The sequence below is a fragment of the Sphaeramia orbicularis genome, chromosome 2 (assembly GCF_902148855.1).
Source record: "Sphaeramia orbicularis chromosome 2, fSphaOr1.1, whole genome shotgun sequence".
NCBI lineage: Eukaryota > Metazoa > Chordata > Actinopteri > Kurtiformes > Apogonidae > Sphaeramia > Sphaeramia orbicularis.
Window position 1 is genome coordinate 1,636,784 of NC_043958.1, and position 20,577 is coordinate 1,657,360.

General features: G+C 40.4%; 2 protein-coding genes across 2 annotated transcripts in view; one reads left to right on the plus strand and one right to left on the minus strand.

Moving 5' to 3' along the window:
- LOC115432728 (zinc finger protein 420-like) overlaps positions 1–20,577 on the plus strand; it is a 597,943-nt gene that overhangs the window by 116,194 nt on the left and 461,172 nt on the right. The gene's annotated exons all lie outside the window — the stretch shown is intronic.
- Positions 263–11,283, minus strand: LOC115431954 (NLR family CARD domain-containing protein 3-like). The gene is made up of 11 exons (XM_030152690.1): positions 11,225–11,283; positions 7,937–8,021; positions 7,724–7,858; positions 6,519–6,671; positions 6,021–6,090; positions 5,663–5,867; positions 3,781–5,569; positions 3,534–3,707; positions 1,741–1,911; positions 1,455–1,501; positions 263–1,252 (listed from the first exon to the last, which is right to left on the minus strand). The coding sequence occupies exons 2-11, from the start codon at positions 7,990–7,992 to the stop codon at positions 723–725; spliced, it is 3,330 nt and encodes a 1,109-aa protein (XP_030008550.1). The 5' UTR covers positions 7,993–8,021; positions 11,225–11,283; the 3' UTR covers positions 263–722.

Below are 20,577 nucleotides of genomic sequence, written 5' to 3' on the forward strand. Positions count from 1 at the left end.
TGGTTTGCCCCACCAATAAAACCATATACATATAGAGTTAATTCCCCTGTCTGTGCCATGATCTAATTATTGATGAAGGTCTGGAGTTGGTCCTTGACTACCTTCAGTGGCAGCTCACTGCTCCTAACATTCTAATGCTAATTGCTAATGCTAGGTGTATAAGGATAGGTAAAATGCAGTGACTGAATTTCATCATGGGGTTAAGAGTGAAAGTGAGTTCAGATTTTAACCTTAACTATCCATTTGTTTTTTTTTTTTTAAAAAAGCACACATTTCCATTGTCTTTCAGTTCATCTGACATGAGCTCAGGCCAAAATGACTCATTGCTTTCATCATGCTTTAACAGTATTCACTACGTCAGCATAGAGGTATACCACTCTCAAGGCTTTTTTTGTACTTCCATCATGAGAACAAATGTTCAAGTGTGTTAAAAAAGTAACAAATTCTCCTTTTCATTTCATGTTATAAAATGTTCTAACTTTTATGGAACAGAGATTTGTGTTTGAGGTCATCCCATAGCAACTCAGTTAAAAGTTCTGACTCAGAGAGGAAGTAGTGAAGTATAGTAGTGAAGTACTGTAACAAATGCTAAGGTCCAACATAACAACCAAATGTCAATATGATAAAAGTGTGAGATCATGTTGACTGGACTATGTCATCATAAGTGAAGCTGTTTCTCTACACAATAGGAGACTATGCATCTGCACACCACATCTACACACCTACTCATCACACAGAGCCACTGAGGATCCAGAACTGAGTCTAAACCCAGCATACAGTGGTTCAGTGAATGTGGTGTTGAGGGTGTGGAGGTGGATCAGTTTGTCAGAGGAGACTCTGTAGAAGGACAGAAATCCAGCAGGACAGTCCACATACACTGATACAATACCAGACCTGGTGGAGGACTGAGGGAGGACTGTTTGTTTGTTATCATGACGGATGTAGAAACGACCAGCGTCCCACCTCAGACTCCAGGAGTGATTGTTGTATCCAAATGCACAGTCTCGACTATCTCCTTTCCTTCTGATTCCTCTGTAAGTCACTGCTATGTCAACCCCGCCACTCCACTCGACCTCCCAGTAACAACGACCAGTCAGACCAGTTGAACACAGCAGCTGAGGCCTCGTCTCAAATCTGTCCTCATGATCAGGAAACGACTGATCCTCTTTCACATTCGTCACCTTCTTGTTGTTTTCATACAGCTTGAGTTTCCTGTTTGCTGTGTTTGGATCCAGGGTGAGTTCACAGAAATCTGATGGAGAAACAAGATATCACAGATGCTTAAAGTTATTCTGTAGCTAATGGCTACATTTCTGGAAGTGTTTCATAATATATTACTCTAGACTTCTCCAAAACCGTGACTATGTGGACAAATGTAGTAACAACAGACGTGGACTAGATCCCAATTTGGATTATGTTTATTTTAAAGGTAATTCAATTAGATTTAGACTTACACTTCCTCAGACCTGGTCTCAACCATCGGACTCCACTGGGCTCCAACCTGAAAGGAGGAGGGGGGTCAAAGCAGCATTAAACATGGACATGACATCACTGTGACCCACTCCAGCTTTTCTGTTCACATCCAGTCCATGGTTCCTGTCAGTCCCTTATTGAAGGTCTGGGTCTGTGACCGTGGTCTGGAACTTCAGTCCAGGATGTGGACTCAGCTGTGACAGTGTTCCTGTCAGCTCCACCTGTTCTATCACACATTCTGTGTGTGTGCATCAGCTCAGTCCATACCTGACAGTGTCCAGTGTCCAGTGTGGATCCTCCACTAGAGCACACAGCTCCTGTCCTGAGGCTCCTGGATGGTTGTAGCTCAGGTCTAGCAGTCTGAGATGGGACGGATTGGACTGTAGGGCTGAGACCAGAGAAGAACATCCTTCCTCTGTGATCAGACATCCTGACAGTCTGCAACACAAAACATCACACACATAAGAATAATAAGAAAATAAGAGACTTTGTCATTGTATTTTCATACAATGAAATTTGAGTGCATCTCTACAAAAACATTCATACATACATATAAAACACACAAGGCACAATACATTTTTGCGGTCAACTTGTTAAAAAGTTAAATATTTCAGATAATAACTTAAAAGTAAATAAATAAATATTAGTGCACATCATGATTTTACTGTCAGGGCTTTCAGTGCAAACTTCAGTGTGGTTATGGCTTAGGGAAAGAAACTGGTCAGTTGTCTTGTGGTGCAGGATCTGATTAACCTGTAGCATCTTCCTGAGGTTAGGAGTTGGAACAGTTGATCAGCCGGGTGATACAAGTTCTTTATGATGCTGGATGCTTTCTTTAGACAGCCAGAGGTGTAGATGTCCTGAAGGGCTGCCAGGCCTGTGCTGGTGATCTTCTCTGCAGCTTTTACAACTCTCTGTAGTGCAGATTTTTCAGCTGCAGAGCTATTGCCATACCACAACAATATCCCATGTATCAGTATGGACATGAGAACAGCAGTAAAAAGACACCAGCAGTTGTTGCGATAGACTGGTCTATCTGAGTGTTCTCAGAAAGTAGAGTCTTTGTTGTGCCTTTTTAACCAGTGAGTTTGTGTTTACTGACCATGTGAGATCATGAGATATGTGGGTGCCCAAGTACTTAAAGCTTGAATATCTCTACTTCTCCTCCATTAAGATGGAGAGGTCTGTGGTCATCCTGCTTAATTCCTTAAATCCACAATCAGTACCTTTGTCTTTTGGATGTTGAGAGCTAGGTTATTATCCCTACACCAATCTGTCAGTCTCTGTATGCCCTCTCTATAAGCAGACTCATCTTTACCTGTGATTAGACCCACTTCTGCTGTATCGTCTGCGTACTTAATAAGGTGTTGGTGTTATTTTGTGGTGTGCAATCATATGTGTAGAGAGAGTACAGGAACAGGCTCAGCACACAGCCCTGGGGGGCCCCTGTGCTGAAACAGTGTGTGGGGGTTTGATGGGAGCCCATCCTAACAGACTGTAGCCTGTCTTTCAGGAAGTCTTGTATCCACAGGCAGATGTCAGCTTGACACCCAGGTCAGTCATTTTAGAATACAGCCTGCTTGGGATGATGGTGTTGAAAGCAGTAGTGTAATCTACAAACAACAACCTGGCATACATTCCCTGTTTCTCACGGTGGAACATCACCAAGTGGAGGACAGTGGAGATGGCGTCGTCTGTTGACCTACTGGGTTTATAGGCGTATTGACGAAGATCTGGGGTGAGAGGCAGTGCAGTCTTTATGTGCTTCAGCACCAGTCTCTCCAGACATTTCATGGCGATAGGTGTTAATGCCACTGGCCTGTAGTCATTAAGGCAGGTGACAGTAGTCTGTTTCTCTCACCTGTGTGATGTGTAATGCATGGATCGGTTCTGATGGAATCCGATCTGACGCATGCATAAATCATCCACTGGTCAGACTTCACTAACATTCACCGCTCTAATATGGTTTAATTGGTTCAAGTCTACATCTGATGAAAGATTAAGATTAGTATCACAGTTTTGACAATTATCATCTATTGCATCAGTTAGTGAATCCTGACCTGAGAGTCTCCAGTTTACATTCTGGATTCATGAGTCCATCTGTCAGTATCTTCAGTCCTGAATCCTTCAGGTTGTTGTTACTTAGGTCTAGTTCCCTCAGACTAGAGGCCTTGGAGCTGAGAACTGAGGACAGGCCTTCACAGCTTCTCTCTGACAAGTTACAGCCGCTCAATCTGAAAGATAAAAAGATGGTTATAAGGTACTGCATTCTATTCAGCATGAATGAAGTCTACTGTCCAGACTCACAGAGCTTTCTTGGAGGCTTTGACCACCAGTAGCAGCCTCAGAAGAGCCTCCTCTGAAGCAGAGTATTTCTTCAGGTCAAAAACATCCAGTTCTTTCTCCATTGACAGTAAGATGAAGGCAAGAGCTGACCACTGAGCAGGAGACAGTTCATCTGAGGAGAGACCTCCTGAATTCAGGTACTGTTGGATCTGATCCACCAAAGATTGATCCTCCAGTTCATTCAGACAATGGAACAGGTTGATGCTCCTCTCTACAGGCAAATTCTCATTGATCTTCTTCTTGATGTACTCAGCTGTTTTCTTCTTGGTCTCTGGGCTACTTCCTGTCTGTTTCAGCAGACCAAGTAGAAGACTCTGATTGGTCGGCAGTGATAGACCCAGGAGGAAGCGCAGGAACAGGTCCAGGTGTCCATTTGGACTCTGTAAGGCCTGGTCCACAGCGGTCTGGTAGAACTGTGTCTGTGCGGATCCAGACCTCTGGGGTGTGGTTTGTTCTTCTGACAGCAGATTGACTCCAGTGTTGATGAAGGTCTGATGGACATGAAGAGCAGCCACAAACTCCTGGACACTCAGATGGATGAAGCAGAACATCTTTACCTGATACAGTCCTCTCTCCTCTATAAAGACCTGTGTGAACACTCCTGAGTACACTGAGGCTGAGCTGATATCGATGCCACACTCTGTCAGGTCGGATTCATAGAAGATCAGGTTTCCTTTCTTCAGCTGCTCAAAGGCCAGTTTTCCCAGAGACTCGATCATCTTCCTGGTCTCTGGACTCCAGTGTGGATCTGTCTCAGATCTTCCATCATACTTGATGTTCTTGAGTTTGGCCTGAACCACCAGGAAGTGGATGTACATCTCGGTCAGGGTCTTGGGCAGTTGTCTTCTGTCTGTGGTCTTCAACACGTCCTCCAGAACTGTAGCAGTGATCCAGCAGAAGACTGGGATGTGACACATGATGTGGACGCTTCGTGACGTCTTGATGTGGGAGATGATTGTGTTGCTCTGTTCTTCATCTCTGAACCTCTTCCTGAAGTACTCCTCCTTCTGGGGGTCAGTGAACCCTCTGACCTCTGTCACCCTATGAACACACTGAGCAGGGATCTGATTGGCTGCTGCAGGTCGTGTGGTTATCCAGAGGTGAGCAGAGGGAAGCAGGTTCCCCCTGATGAGGTTCATCAGCAGCACATCCACTGAGGTGGACTTTGTAACATCAGTCAGGATCTGAGTGTTGTTGAAGTCCAGAGGAGGTCGACACTCATCCAGACCGTCTAAGATGAACACCACCTGGAGGTCTTCAAAGATCCAGATTCCTGCTTCTTTGGTTTCAGTGAAGAAGTGATGAACCAGTTCCACCAAACTGAACTTCTTCTGTTTCAGCACATTCAGCTCTCTGAAGGTGAATGGAAATATGAAGTGGATGTCCTGGTTGGCTTTGTCTTCAGCCCAGTCCAGACTGAACTTCTGTGTTAAGACTGTTTTCCCGATGCCGGCCACGCCCTTTGTCAGCACTGTTCTGATTGGCTGATCTCTGTCAGGTGGTCTTTTAAAGATGTCTTCACATGTGATGGTTGTTGGTGGTCTGTGTGGGTTCCTGGATGCTGTTTCAATCTGTCTGACCTCATGTTCCTGGCTGACCTCTGTAGCCCCTCCCTCTGTGATGTAGAGCTCTGTGTAGATCTGGTTCAGGAGGGTTTTGGGGTTTCCTGCTTTAGCGATGCCCTCAAACACACACTCAAATTTCTGCTGCAGGTTACGTTTCAGTTCATGCTGAACTCCAGACCGACTTCCTGAATGAAGACACAGATAAAAAAAAAAACATCAGTGTCACAGTAAATCAAAATATTTTCAGTTCCTGTTAAGTCTTTAGAGAATGGTCTTACTCCTTTGCAGACGTTCAGCCAGCTCCTCCTGCTTCAGCCTCCTCAGGAAGTTCAGTGTGATCTTCAGAAAAGCCTCGGAGCTCCTCCTCTGCTCTTCATCCTCATCACTCAGACTCTCTAAGCATTCTGGGTAATCTGTACTCAGAACCTGCAGGAACTTCTTCAGTTCGTTCTTCACAAAAGTGCAGATGTTCTCCTCCAGCAGCTGGAACACAAAACATGATGAAAGACACAAAATCCAACCATGGACCAAAGCTCAGGTCCATGTTGGACACAGTGACGTCCACTGGTCTGAAACCAGCAGCAGGAGATGATTGGACAGAACAGATGGACCAGTAGATGTTGGACATGTACACACCTTAAATATGGAGTCCAGCTGAGTCTGATCCTGTAGACCAGTGGGAACCTCTGAGCTCTGCTGCTCCACTCTGGACCAAACATCAACAATGAGCTCATATTATGTCTGTCCACACTGACACCGACATGAGTCATATGACCCCCTGTAGTGGGACAGGTGTCCTGGTCCTGCTGATCCCACTGACAATCCATATCTGAGTCTGTTTGGAGCGTCACACTCACTGGGTTTAGTTGATTTGGTAAATATGTGATTTAAAACCAGCCACTTTGACTAAATCCACCAGATAAAAGGGGGATTTTAGGATAAGATCTCAGCAGTGTGAATCCATCCATCCATCCATTTTCCTCAGCCTATCTGGGTCTTGTTCACAGGAGTAGTAACACTGTGACATGTTGACTGACAAATATTGCAGGTTTAAAGTTGATCTAACATGACATTTTTTTAGAACCTTATGAACACTTGAGTACTATCAAACACATGCTTCTTGCTTTGACCCACTTGTGATCAAAGCCTTTTGTAAATACTGACCCTGCATTAAAGGTCAATGGTGGCTCTTTGGACTGGTCACTCTTGAATGACACACAGCTCGGAGCAGGTCCAGGTTCTGCTTCAGCTCCAGGTTCAGATCCGTGTTGCGGTTCAGGACCAGGACTGTGAATAATGATGGTGAAGTGGTTTTAGTTCTAAGCTCTGACATGTGGTGGACAGTTACAGATCAGAGGTCAAGACCAAGACCAAGTGAAGACCGAGACAACTAAATGCACAACAAAAGCATTACTGAAACTAAGTTTTTCAAGTATTGCAGATAGGGGTGTAAGAAAATATCGGTTCTGCAATATATCGCGATATTTCATTTCACAAAATTGTATCGATATCAAAAAGTACTGTATCGATATTTTTAGGTATTTATTCAAATGCAGATATTGTGGAGGTTCATTTTTGTTGTTTTTCTTTGTCTTTTTTGTTTATATTTTATCTATTATTATTAAACACTCTTTTATTAAATAATGTTAGTTCCTTTGTTGGAATTCCACAAAAATAATGTTACGATGTTAGTTATGAACTAATAAAATATGAACATTTGAACAGGATCGTAAACTGTAATGTCTGTAAAACATAAGCTAAGTTTTAACACAGGAAAATTTTGTGATTTAGCATTACATCCTGTTCTGATCAAATAAAAATGTGTTTAGTATTTGTGCAGATTTCTGGTGTAATTCAATTCTTCAAGGAAATATTCATTAAAAAAAAAAGAAATAAACACAAAACTGCCTTTTTAACAGTATCATGATATATCATGATATATCATGATATATTGTGTCGTGATCCTAGTTTTGTGATTTGTATCGTATCGCCAGATTCTTGCCAATACACAGCCCTAATTGCAGGTAGGTAGGAATGAGGGAGTAAGCTTTACACAACAAAGAAATGTTTGAAAGATTTTTTTCAAACTTCATTATTGATGTTGACAAATCACAATAAGCACCAGAAATGTAGCGATACCCATACAGCTGTGGTCTTGACTTCAAATAAAATCCAGTCATCTTTAACTCTTTTTGAGACAGAGACAAATAAGTAAAAACATAGTCTTGAATGAAACCAAGACCTTCATCATATTAGCTTTTAATAGTCCACTATTAGTTGACTTTTAGTAATAAGACATTATTATGTGAACCATGCTGTTTTTTATTTTCTCAACTCACCTCCATCTTCTCTTCCTCGTTGACTCTATTTGAAAAGTCAGTGGCGGATCCTTGGAGTGGTCACTCTTAAAGGACACACAGCTCAGTGCCGATCCAGGTCCAGGTCCATGTTTAAGACCACATTCAGGTTCAGGTCTGTGAATAGTGATAGTGCAGTTGTTTAGTGCAGAGACACATAGAACAGTGGTGAACCAATGCAGGTCATCATCTCACCTGTCAGAAGTTTTTGTGGGATTTGTTTGTGCCTTTTGGTCCTCGCTCTGATCCATTCTGCAGAATCCACTCAGCTCATGGAGAACTAACACCGAGAGACAAACACAAAGCATCAGTCTGAACTTTAATACACACCCAATCCAGGGAGTGGAACGATAAACCATCCTGAATCACTATTTTATAACATACAATGATAATTTGATTTATCTTTAATAATGTATTAAAAAGTCACTGTGATGGAATACGCATAAATAGTTTTTTTCCCTTTAAATATTATGACTTTATTTCAGTAATATGTAGTTTACTCTCAAAATATGACAAATTGTCACAATATCATAAGTTTTTCTAGAAATTATAATATTTTAACCTTTAAAATTTAAGACATAAGTGAAAAATTTAGATTTTAATATTACAGTGTTGTTACTGTAATTTCTGTTACAATTTTTTCCTTTAAATACGTTGACTTGCTTCTCATAACATTTGAGTTTTTCTCAAAATAATCCAAATTGTCAGAATACTATGAGCTTTTTTTTAAATATATAACTTTATAAACATAATATTATGGTTTTTAATATTCAAACTGCCCAAATGTTATGAGCTTTTTTTCTAGCCGTTAAGACCTGATATGATATTATTCCTGTAATGCTGAGTTTTTTTCTCAAAATATTACAAATGGTCATAATATCATGACACAGATTTTATTCGCATAATATTTTGTCCTGTTTTTGACTTCAATATCCCACCCCACACTGAAGGAGAGGGTGCTGGCTGCAGAACCACCCAGGTTCAGTGACGCCCACTGAACCAGGTTCAGTCCCTCCCTCGGTTCAGTCCATTGCTCAGAGCAGCGGTAGAGTCGATAATCCAGAGGCTGTGTTGGTGAACATACCAACTCTGCCTCACTCCACTGAAGTGTGTTTTTCTTAAAAAAAAAAAAAAAAAAAAAAAAAAAAGGTTCCGCTCAGCAGACTGTGAAGGCCAAAGTACTTGATTCATGTCATTTTCATATTCATTAACCCCTTGTGCCTTATGAATGGGGTCTTGGAGGAGACCACTCAGAATATGATGATGAGGAACAATTATGCTACAAGATACAAGGTTACAAAATGACTTAACTTGTCATTTCTCTTTCAGAAAGTAATACCGTTTCCAAAACAAGTACCAGTACCTCACAGATATTGAATCAAAAATACATACTGATAAAAATAATAATAAACACAGTTATGATCATTAGTTCAGTAATAATATTGATTGCTTAAAACTTTTTCAGTACCCTACTATATCTTGAGCGGTGGTTATGATAGTTGTTCCCAGACGACAGAAGGGGAACCAGACCATGGGGGGAAGGCTGATGAAGGCCTTATGATGTTGACGGCCCTGGAGGACACCGGTGGTGGTAGATCTCCATCTGGGAGGGGACAGGGGCATTCATTATTTTACTGATGATGCTGCGAATATTAGGCCCTAAATAATTATTTTGGATAAGTAGGCTATTCTAAGGCTAATTTGTGTACAAAGTCTCTTTGTCCATCTGTCCGTATAAATACGAAATGGAAAACACAAAAGTTGACATTTCATTCAAACCCTGGTCACCTGCATCAGCATCTAACAACTTTATTAACTACACTATCTGTCCCGCTCCGCTAGAGAACGCAAAATAAAATGCATAATACTCAAGGAGGGACTCGATTACTAAATACCTACTTCATACATAAAGAACACTAGGCTATCTCACTGACTGATTAACAGAGCACGCATTTATTAAAACTATCAACACATGACAGTGCTGAGAGCCAGAGGAAACTAACGTCCTTTAACACTGTGGATTATGTGATTTTGGTACTGGGCTAAATGTGCATACACAATAATCCCATATGAACAGTTAACAGACTAGGAATCCATACACTTCCATATATTTAACAGGGTAACTTAGACCAGATGTTATAACCAGAGGTGTCACATAACAAAGTACAAATACTTTGTTACCTTACTTAAGTACAAATTTTGGTTATTCATGCTTTACTGGAGTAATTATTTTTTCTGCCGACTTTTTCCTTCTACTCTTTACATTTTAAAAACAGCCTCGTTACTCCTATTTTATTTCGGTTTGTTTTCATTCTGGCTGGTCATCGTTCAAATAAAAAAAACTGTCCAGATAAATGGTGCCATCTGGATAAAGTGAATTTGATTGTGGTTGGATGACAAGTATAAACATATACCATTCCGACACCTTATTGGTTTGTACACAATCCATTGCACCTGACTTTTTGCACCAATCCAATACTTGTAGGAAACTAGTCATCATATGTTCCATGAAACACATGTTAATGCTCAGTAGGACACATATATGGTTCTTGAATATGTTTGCATTGGACTCAAATGCCTTCATTTTCAGTGGGCATATATGAAACAGGTGGCCTAGTGCATCCCAAATGTTTCAACATTAACATTTTAACAGAACATAGTCATTCCAGCCTTTAAATAAATGTTTCTGGGGAGGTGGGGGAGTGCACCATAGACCCCTGTGGTACAGCCTAAGCTTTGGTAATGGCATTTTTTTCCTTTTACATTTCCTTTTATACTTTGCATAGTTTTGAAAGCAGTACTTTAACACTTTTAAAAAGCTTGAGTTAATACTTAAACTTCCACAGAAGTCTTTTTAAACCCTGGTATCTATGCTTCTATCAGAGGAATGAATGGGAATCCTTTGGACACCTCTGGTTGTAGCAGGATCTGATGTGATAGGATTGAACTGAATTCACTAACAGCCTTTAGCAACTAAAAAGTGCTCCCACAAATGCCTCTTTGAAACTGGTGGGTGGGCCTGACTCTGGTGCAGACCCACCCCTGTGGTTCTGCAGCAAACACCACTTGGCACCCAAGACCCCCCCCCCCCACACACACACACACACACGCACACACACATACACACACACACACACATACACCCAGTGAGTCAGCTGTTCTGCAGGATGACGGATTCAACTATAGTTAAAGACCGATGAGACCCTTCGACGTCCACGAGCCCAACTCGTCCCTTGTCCCGCGTGCGTCGGAACCAGTGTGCGTGCGTCACAGACGTGTAACATGTCAGTAATAACACTGGTTTGGACGCACGCGGGTCTTCTGCTCGCGCAAAATGGCGGAAAATAACGGATTCGCTCAGCTCGTGAAGTTCCAGAAGTGAGAGCTGAGGAGGCAGATGTCCACTGTTTCTACTGTTTTTTTTTTTTTTTACTGGGTTTGAATAAAATAACACACGCGCGCGCCAAACGGCTCTAAATGTACCTTCGTCCGGACACACAGAGCTTTGTTTTCTCTGAACAGCTGAGGGAAAAGAACAGGAAGTCCGTCTGAAGGGGAGGAGTTTGTAGAAACTAAAACTGTTTCTGTCAAAGAAGAAGAAAACAACTCCTCTTAAATAAAGAAACACACACCACGCATCAGTGTATGCACTGTTTTATATAATAACACTGACTTAAATATTATAAACACAAAATCTTCCTTCTGTCACGTTAACAGAACAGATGTTAAAAAGACAGGAGTGCTTTACAGAAATGTTATGATACAAGGGCTTCATTGAATTAAACTATGTACCTGTAGGTATAGGTAAATAAATAAATAAATAAATAAATAAATAAATAAATAAATAAATAAATGTTATTGTTAGTTAAGACTCATGCATCAATATTTGACATGCTTTGTAAAAGGCAAAGTGTATAATTTTAATTAAAATTTTTCCTAATAAAGGTTTCTAATGAAGGCTGTTTGGAAAAAGTAGAAAAAATGATAGAAGTAATTGGAGTCAACAGCTCGAACATGTTTCCATAACCTTGTTCTTATTCAACTTTAATCCTCCTTCTACAAAATGTTGGTCTTTGTGATGAATTTTTCTTCACCTTAGCAATGAATTCTACAGTTAAAAAAAACACACAAATAGGTAGGAGGACAGGTTTCTACAGTGTGGAAAAATATACTCAAAGATAAAGAGGCTGGATTTTTTTTAATTTTTTTTCAAAAAATTCCATTTTGATGATAAGATTTCAAAAAGCTGTTTCATTCAGTTATGTTGCTTGTCACCATATTGCAACTGTGTCACTTAAAGGGTTAGCAAAGCAACATGAAAATAATACAGGTCAGGTAACATACTTTCAACTGATGTTCATATTAAAGGAGAATAGACTATCTGTACATAACATAAACCTTTTATGAATAATACTGGATTTCATTTGACCTCTTTTGCTTTCTATATATCACACACTTGATTTCATGCAATTTGTATAAATTTGTATTTACTGTCAAATAGTCTCTGTCTTACAGTTTTTATACAAACTGCATTACTGTTGTTGTTGTTCCTTATTTTGTTCATTTTTTCTCAATTTGTTCATTTTCAGTCATTGTGACAATCACTTTGTCCTTTTTTTGAGCATCCTCATATTTTTTTTCATCCTTTTTTATTTCCTTAATTATGATGATTGCTTTGTCCCATGTTTTCATTTTGCTTTTTTCCCCCTCATTTTTAATCTTATTTTTTTTTTTTTTTTATTCCACTTATTGTGTACTTTTCTTCATTTTTGTTGATCATTTCATTCTTTTTTTCATTTGCAGTTAGTTTGGTTCATTTTTGTAATTTTTTATGATTATTTTGTCATATTTTTCTTCATATTTTTCTTCATTTATATTTGTTGTTTTGTTCATTTTTGTACCTTATAGTGCTCAATTAATTTCATTTTTTATTCTTTGTTTTATTTTTCAGTTTCTGTTCACAGTTTTTATACTAACTGGATTGTGTCATACCCGCAGCCAGACGTTAGTCTGGTCTCGTCTGTCTTTTATGTTTTGTTTGTCGTTTCCTGTTTTATTTTGTTAAGTTTCCCCTCATGTGTCTTGTCTGTCGTCTTTACTTCCTGTTCTCTGTTCTCCCTGACCTCTTACCTGATTACCTGTCTCCGCCCTGATTTGCTCCACCTGTGTCTAGTTGTCTTCCCTCCCTTTTGTGTATTTAAACCCTGTCTCTTCCCTCAGTCAGTCGCCAGTTTGTAACTCTAGTAGTTCTTACCAGTGTCTTGACCTCGTTTGTTCGTTTTGTCTGCCTGTTGTGACCCTTTTTGGATTCCTCGGTTTTTTGCCTACTGCCTGCTCCCTGTCGGTTTTTGTCTGCCTCATTGGATTTCCTGGTTTCGATCTTCTCGCCCTGACTTTCTGGTACGTGAGTATTTGTCTAGCCCTTATGTCCTGTTGCCTGAGGGATAGCCTACCTGTGCATGACCTGTTTCCGTCCCTGACCTCCCTTTGCTTTTTCCCAGTCGGGAAAAATACCCCAAACGCCGCTCGGGGAGACGGGCTGCCGCCCTCGAACCGGAGGACGAATCAGAGGAGGATTTCTCCCACCTTTATCCTCAAGATTCTGTCATTATTATTATTCTTTCACCTGTGTGTGAATAATAAATCCTTTGAACCTTATTTTTGTGTCCGAGTTACTGCATTTGGATTCAGTGTTTGTACTAGCCGCATTACAGATTGATATTTTACAAGTTTTCATCTAAATTCTAGCAGCCAGTGGCGTTTCTAGCCCCTACCCCTAAATTGTATTCTAGCACCCCTAAAATTTAAGAGATTTATTAATTTATTTACTTTATGTCAATTTGTAACAAACTAGAAAAACGTGAAAACCATATACAGTAGATGGTTGAAACAATTTTAACAACAAAAGTACAGCATCCCGCCCCCACAACTGGGCTAAGGGTAATCAGGCAGGTGTTAACTCTTACATTTATTAGCTTTTGCTATGATGCTTGCTCTGTTCTACTACAACAATATTTTGGTTGAACTTAATAAATAAACATGATATAAGATTTCACCAAAATGTGTCGTGCAACAAGACTGTTAGTGTTACAAGTTCAATTATTATTTCTATCGATCATTTGGGTTAACCTTGCTAGGTCCTGTCCTGTAATTAGCGAACGGAATTTACAATGCTTTAAAGTAGTTTGAAAGATGAATATTTGTTAATCGATAAAGCTGTATTTTGTGATAAAGGTAGCCTATATCTGAACAAGTCGTCACTGAAAATGTGTCCTGTTCCTCCCTGACAGTTAGATTAATGACCTGAAAGGACAGACAGTAATAACATGCAATGACATGTTTATTTAAATGTTCAATTCATGGATGTTTTGTTTTAGATTCAGGGTTATATTTACTGGCTTTTGATGCAATTTCAGGTGCACTTCTAAAATAGTTTGGATCATTCATCCCATGCCACTGGTCAGGATGAGCTGCCATCTACCCCCTCAGCTTCTGGAATGTTCTCAGTTCCTCGGGATGAGGCGCTGCCATCTACTTCCTCAGATACACAGGCCTCTGGAATGATCTGGACACTTGAGGAACAGCCACCATTTATGTCCTCAGAGACAGCGTCTCTACTAATGTGTGATACTGAGGATGAAGACTGGTATGCTTCTACTTCTCCCCAGCAGGAGGATCCTTCAGGTGGGTTTTTGCAAATGTGTGTTTGTTTTCCTGCAAACATTTTGGCCAGACAGTAGTTATTTTATGTGATTTTAATATTTCTGGGGGGGTCTCGTCTAGGGTGTCATTCAAGCTAGAACCACCACTGCTTGGAAATGTTACAGGTGGTCAGTCAACCTCTGTCCTTTGAACTGGGGTGAGATGCTGCTGTTGTGTCATGTGCATGTATTAATAGTAAAGTAAAGGTGCTACCGTCTGTACCTAAAAAGTAATTGACAGATTTGCCACCCTTAAGATGAGGCAATATAGATTAACCCATAAAGACCCAGTGGTAATTGTGTGTCAGTTCCCAAATGATCTTTTCACTCTATTTAACTTTTCTTAAATGACTTATCACCATGTATTATAATATTATCCTCAATATTTTGTAACTTTTACCGTAAATCATGTATTTTGCTGTATTTAATTTCTTATATTTAATGTACATGTTCACGGAAACTCAGAGTTAATTCAAAGGTTATTATATCAAAACAGAGAAAACTGAAGAAAAAGTGATTTTTTTTTTTCTGCAAAGATATCAATAACAATGTGCCACAAGTGTCTCCATCCACTGTCATTATTAACCTCCATGGATTTACTGGTGAATCAATGTTGTAGAAGATGACAGTGTTTCCACAGTAACTACGGAGTCTCTGGACATCCAAATGGGTCATATCTGACGACCATGAAAAGATGACAAAGTGTATTTTACACCAATTATTTACATGTATTAATAGGATTGATTAGTGGATCGACAGGTATTTAACATTTTATGTCAGTCGATGCTTTTAGTCACAAGTGGATATTTGGGTCTTTATGACTTAAAGTAGAAGGAATCATCTGCAAAGTATCCATACAAAGATGATTACATTATATACATTGTGCCTTAGGCAGGATGGCCTCTTTTTTATTATTTTACTTTGAACACTTCTGTCCACCGATCAGGACATTACAGCGAAGACCAGGTCAGATCCCACAACCTTTGAGTTCCAGACCTGATCCTGAACCCACTGAGCTCTAAGGAGACTGATGAGGTGGTTCTACCTGTTCACACCTGTTTTAGTGTGAATCAGTTCCACACACAGAGGCTGCATCAGATCTGAACATGGAACCAGTGGCAGAAGAAAAAGCCCTTCAGATGAACCAGTGCAGATGTGACTTTGTGACCTCTGGAGCAGGTCCTCATCCATCTGAGTCACTAGAGGAGTGGAATGAGCCCTCCACACATCACTATTGCCTCCTTCTTCTTCTTCTGTGGTGTCAGGCTTGGACCAGGTCAGGCCTTTTTGTGTGGGTTTTCAGCAGCGTTGGACTGAATCTCTGATAGACACAAACACGTGGTAGTTTTCTGTTCCACTTTATTATTATAATAAAACATATTAATGCAATACAACATAGTACAACATAACATGACAAAACATTTGCAATGTTTCCGATATTTGAAGTGGTTCCTCTTTACTACAGTCATATGTGGTTCAACATTTTCAATCAAATCAAGAACATTCTGCAGGTCAGGGAACAGCGAGAAAAAAGTTGAAAAGAGTTTGATGTCAAGGAAAATACTGGACCAGACCAGTACCAGATCGGACCACTACATGGAGCACTAACTTGTTGCAATGTTGCCTGACACTTAGTCTGTCATGTCTCCTTTGGTTGTCATGAACTTTCTGGTAAACAGACTTCCTCCTCAGCTGGAATGTGATCTCCTTTATGTTTTTTGTCTTGGTTTGGGGCTAAACTGCTAACAGCTCATTAGACATTCTGTTTCAACCACATCATGGAGCCACGTCGTTTATGACTGATTCAAAAGCATATGGATTTAGGACTGTCCCTGTTCAGGATTCAGTTGTGGAAAATTGTTACAGTAGTTGGTTTTGTTTGTGAACAGTGAACAGGTGTGAACCCCAACCAGCAACAGAATCACAATGAAAAGAGACTGATTAAAGTCCACAAAGTCACTAAGAAGTAGTATCGCCATAGGAACCAGGTCCTTGTTGACCTCTACTCATTGAACTTTTCACCTGGTGGCAGGTTGAGGTTCAGTAACGTCACTGTTTTGTGAAGATGGTGCATTAGAACACACCCCTGTACTCTGAGGACAACAAAACACAGCCTTCAGTCTGATGTTTGTCTTCACATCTGGATTCTGTGAAGTCTGATCTGGAGGTTTTTAGGTCTTATCTTCTTGTCAGAAGCTGGTGCTTCTAGTTCACACACAGTGTTTATTCTTGTCACCTGATGCTGAGGTACTTATTGGTCCGGTGTTTGATGATTCACATCTGTGATGGTGATCGGTAAGACCAGATAATATTGAGAATCATTTTTCACATTGGTAACACTCAAACACTTTTGGTTTGTTATGACATTGATTGTTTCCACTAAATTCTAGGGTCTGATTTTTGGTGCAACTGTTCAGTTTTTGTCCTCGGTATAAATGTTTGACAAGTTGAAGTTTGGTACTTTGTGAACCTGTGATACAAGATCTGTCACAAAACCTACACTGGTAAGGATTCTCTCCAGTATGGGCCAGTTGGTGACACTTGTAAGAGTAGGACGACCTGAATATCTTCACGCACCAATCACATGGGTACGTCATTTTCCTGTGGTGAAAATGGCAGTCAGAATAGAACGCAGACAAGGTTCTGCAAGTTTTCCCACACCGGTCACAGTCACATGGTCTTTCTTCAGCATGAGTACGTTGGTGTATTTTAAGGCAATTTGATTTAATGACAGCCCTTCCACACTTATCACACAGGAATGGTTTCTCCCCAGTGTGACTGCATTGGTGGATTTTTAAGCAGCTATCTGTGATGACAGTCTTTCCACACTGATCACAGCCATACAGTCATTGTCCAGTGTGGCTATGTAGGTGGCCTTTAAGCAAACTTATGTGGGTGAAGGCCATCCCACGTTGGTCACAGCTTTATGGGCTTTCTCCACCGTGGATAGGTAAGTGGAGTTTAAGCGAGCTTATGCTGCTGAAAATCTTCCCACAATGGCCACAGTAATAAGATTTTTCTCCGGTGTGGTTGCATTGGTGGATTTTTAGGTGAGCTGCTGTGGTGAAAGTCTTTTGACAATGCTCACAGCCATATGGTTTGTCTCCAGTGTGGATGCGTTGGTGTCTCTTACGTCCAGCCATTAGGGTGAAAGTCTTCCCGCACTGATCGCAGTCATATGGTCTTTCTCCTGTGTGGATATGTTAATGGTCTTTTAAAACATGTGCTGTGGTGAAAGCCTTTCCACACTGGTCACAGTCATATGGTTTTTCTCCAGTGTGGATACGCTGGTGTATCTTAAGCCCGTTCATTTGGGTGAACATCTTCCCACACTGATCACACTCATATGGTCTCTCTCCAGCGTGGATACGTAGATGGATTTTTAACATACTTGATGTGATGAAATCTTTTCCACACTGGCTGCAGTTATATGGTCTTTCTCCAGTGTGGATACGTTGATGAACTTTTAAGTCATGTGCTGTGGTGAAAGCCTTTCCACACTGGTCACAGTCATACGGTCATTCTCCAGTGTGGATACGCTGGTGTCTCTTAAGCCCAGCCATGTCAATGAAAGCTTTTCCACACTGATCATACTCATATGGTCTTTCTCCAGTGTGGATGCGTTGGTGGATTTTTGCTGTGGTGAAAGTCTTTCCACACTGGTCACAGGTGGGTCTTCCATCTATGTTTGCTGGAATCAGGTGAACTTCGTCTTTGTCCAGATACAACTTAAAATCTTAAAATCTACCTTTCGGTTCTTTCTACATCAAAACACAAAGAAACAGAAGAGGTGGTCAGTGAAATGCAATGGAATGGAACAGAACAAACACATCCCTTTCAAACCAGATTAAGCAGACAGGCAAAATTAATTAGTTCGGTAACTGACAGGGAATTGTCAAGACAACCAATATTTGGTGGTTCTTCTTAAGAGATGTGTTTCCAGTATGAAACCAGAAAATAACAGAATACAGAAATACTGAGTGTTGAAAAATGACACGTTATCTCCAGTGTCAGCAGATCCTTTAAATAGTTACAGAATCACAAAGGGTTGCATATAATTGTTTACTTTGCTCACTGGAACAAAATTAGACCAATTAAATGCATTGTTATGCCACAAGTGCTGAGAATTGGCTCCGAAGGTCCTATTGTATCTGAAATGTTTTTTAATTAATATTTTATAGGTTTGCGGGAAGGTCTGGGGCCTGAATATGCATGGAAAATCAATGCTCTATATTCATAATATAATATTCTGCATGTGAAAATTGATGTAGATTTGACAATGGACAAATGAGTTACAACAATTTCTTGTTTTATTAAAAAAAACAAAAAAACTCAGAACTCATAGCACCGCCATGATCATATGGCATTACACAACTTGTAATGTATCTGAAGAACTTTAAATCTGGATATGTTCAATCTGCACATCAAAACACCAAAACATGTCATTTATTGTTACCAATAGGTGGCACTATGAGTCAGATTCAATATTGTCATGTCATTATGTTCAGGGTGTGACTCTGATCATCCCTGTAAAGTTTAGTGCCAACTGGATGAAAACTGTTGAGTTATAAGAGTTTTCTTTTTCTAAATTTGCTGCTGCACCCTGAACATATTGAGTAACGACCACTCACCATTTAATGGAGATAAGGACTGAGCAAACGAGCTAAATTTGCATTTGAACAGGTTTGAATCTGTCCTGACTCCAGCCCCCACCCATTCAGGTCCTTCTTCACACCTCTCCAGTATGGAACCCCCCGCCCACTGCTGTTACTATCGACACCTATGCCCCTCCCTGTAACAAAGGAGCCACTCCAATGACCTCCCACCCCCCTCTCCCTCAATATGGACAACCTGAGGAGGGGGATCTGGGAGACAAAGGCCAGGAAAGCCAACGATTTACAACAAATATCACAAGTACAATGGGGTGGGAGCTCACCAAGGAGCCAGAACTAAACATTACATTAAAACTCCCATTGACCAATAGTCTGCATCATCTCATATCACATCATGTCAACAGTAAAAGAAGAATTACAATATTAACATTACTGATAGAATTAATTCTGTAATATCTGCAAAATAACACAATACAAAACACTAGTTAAAAAAAGCAAAGCAACTGACTCAGACAGCAACAGATACTGTGTTAAAACAAACTCCAGACATGTTTCAGTACAACCTCAACACTCACAAATTCTACTGAAACTATCCAGTAAATGTTTGGACAAATTCACAGATAAACATAAAGCAGAGCAACTTCACTGGCTTTAATAGACTCAACATTAAAAAAAAAAAAAAAAATCACTAATTCAATAAATCCAAACCATCCCGCAGTTGGAGTATTCACTGACCTCAGAACTGCTTTTCAGTCATAAAGATCAAATCTGCGACCGACCCAGCAGCTCCAGAAGGTCTGTATGATGGGTCTGCATCTCCAGGGTTCCATCCACTGAGGCAGGAAATCTACAAGTGGAACAAACACATAGCAGACCTTACTTATGGAGGCGGTACCACCCCCAGAGGTCATTTTGAATGAGAAAGCTGAGAGGGGGATGCTCAGGCACAAATGGGGGGCGTTAGTTACTATTATTCATCACAATGTATGAGCATCTATATCAGAACAAACTTTGTACTTTTGAACATGAAATAAGATAAAACTATGTATTCTGGGGGGGATTAGAAACACCAGTGCTGCTGATGCTCTGGTTTTCCTCCTACCGCCATGTTATCTCCATAGAAACACCCATAAATAAGCTCCTATGCAGCGGTGACTGACCTCTAGAGTCTCTGGGCAGAGGGGATGACGGATCCTGACGGCCAACAGCAGCTGAACCCGGCTTCACGGCTCCACATTCCACATTGAATCAAAACGTCTAGTGTGACCCAAGTGTAATCAAGCCGTCTTCTGTGAATCACTCACTGGAGCCGCTCCTGTGGGTTAGAACAGTCTTTTATTACATCTGTCAGCCTGCACATGAAACAAAACAAACAAGAGCAGAATGGCGATTGTCAGGTTAGCCACACACACACCAGCCTGAAAGATGTACAGTGCTGATGTTAGCTGCTAGCGAGTGATCCTTTATCAGCAATTAAATGCACAAAAGCGAGAAATTAACTCACAAACAACATGGTGAAATT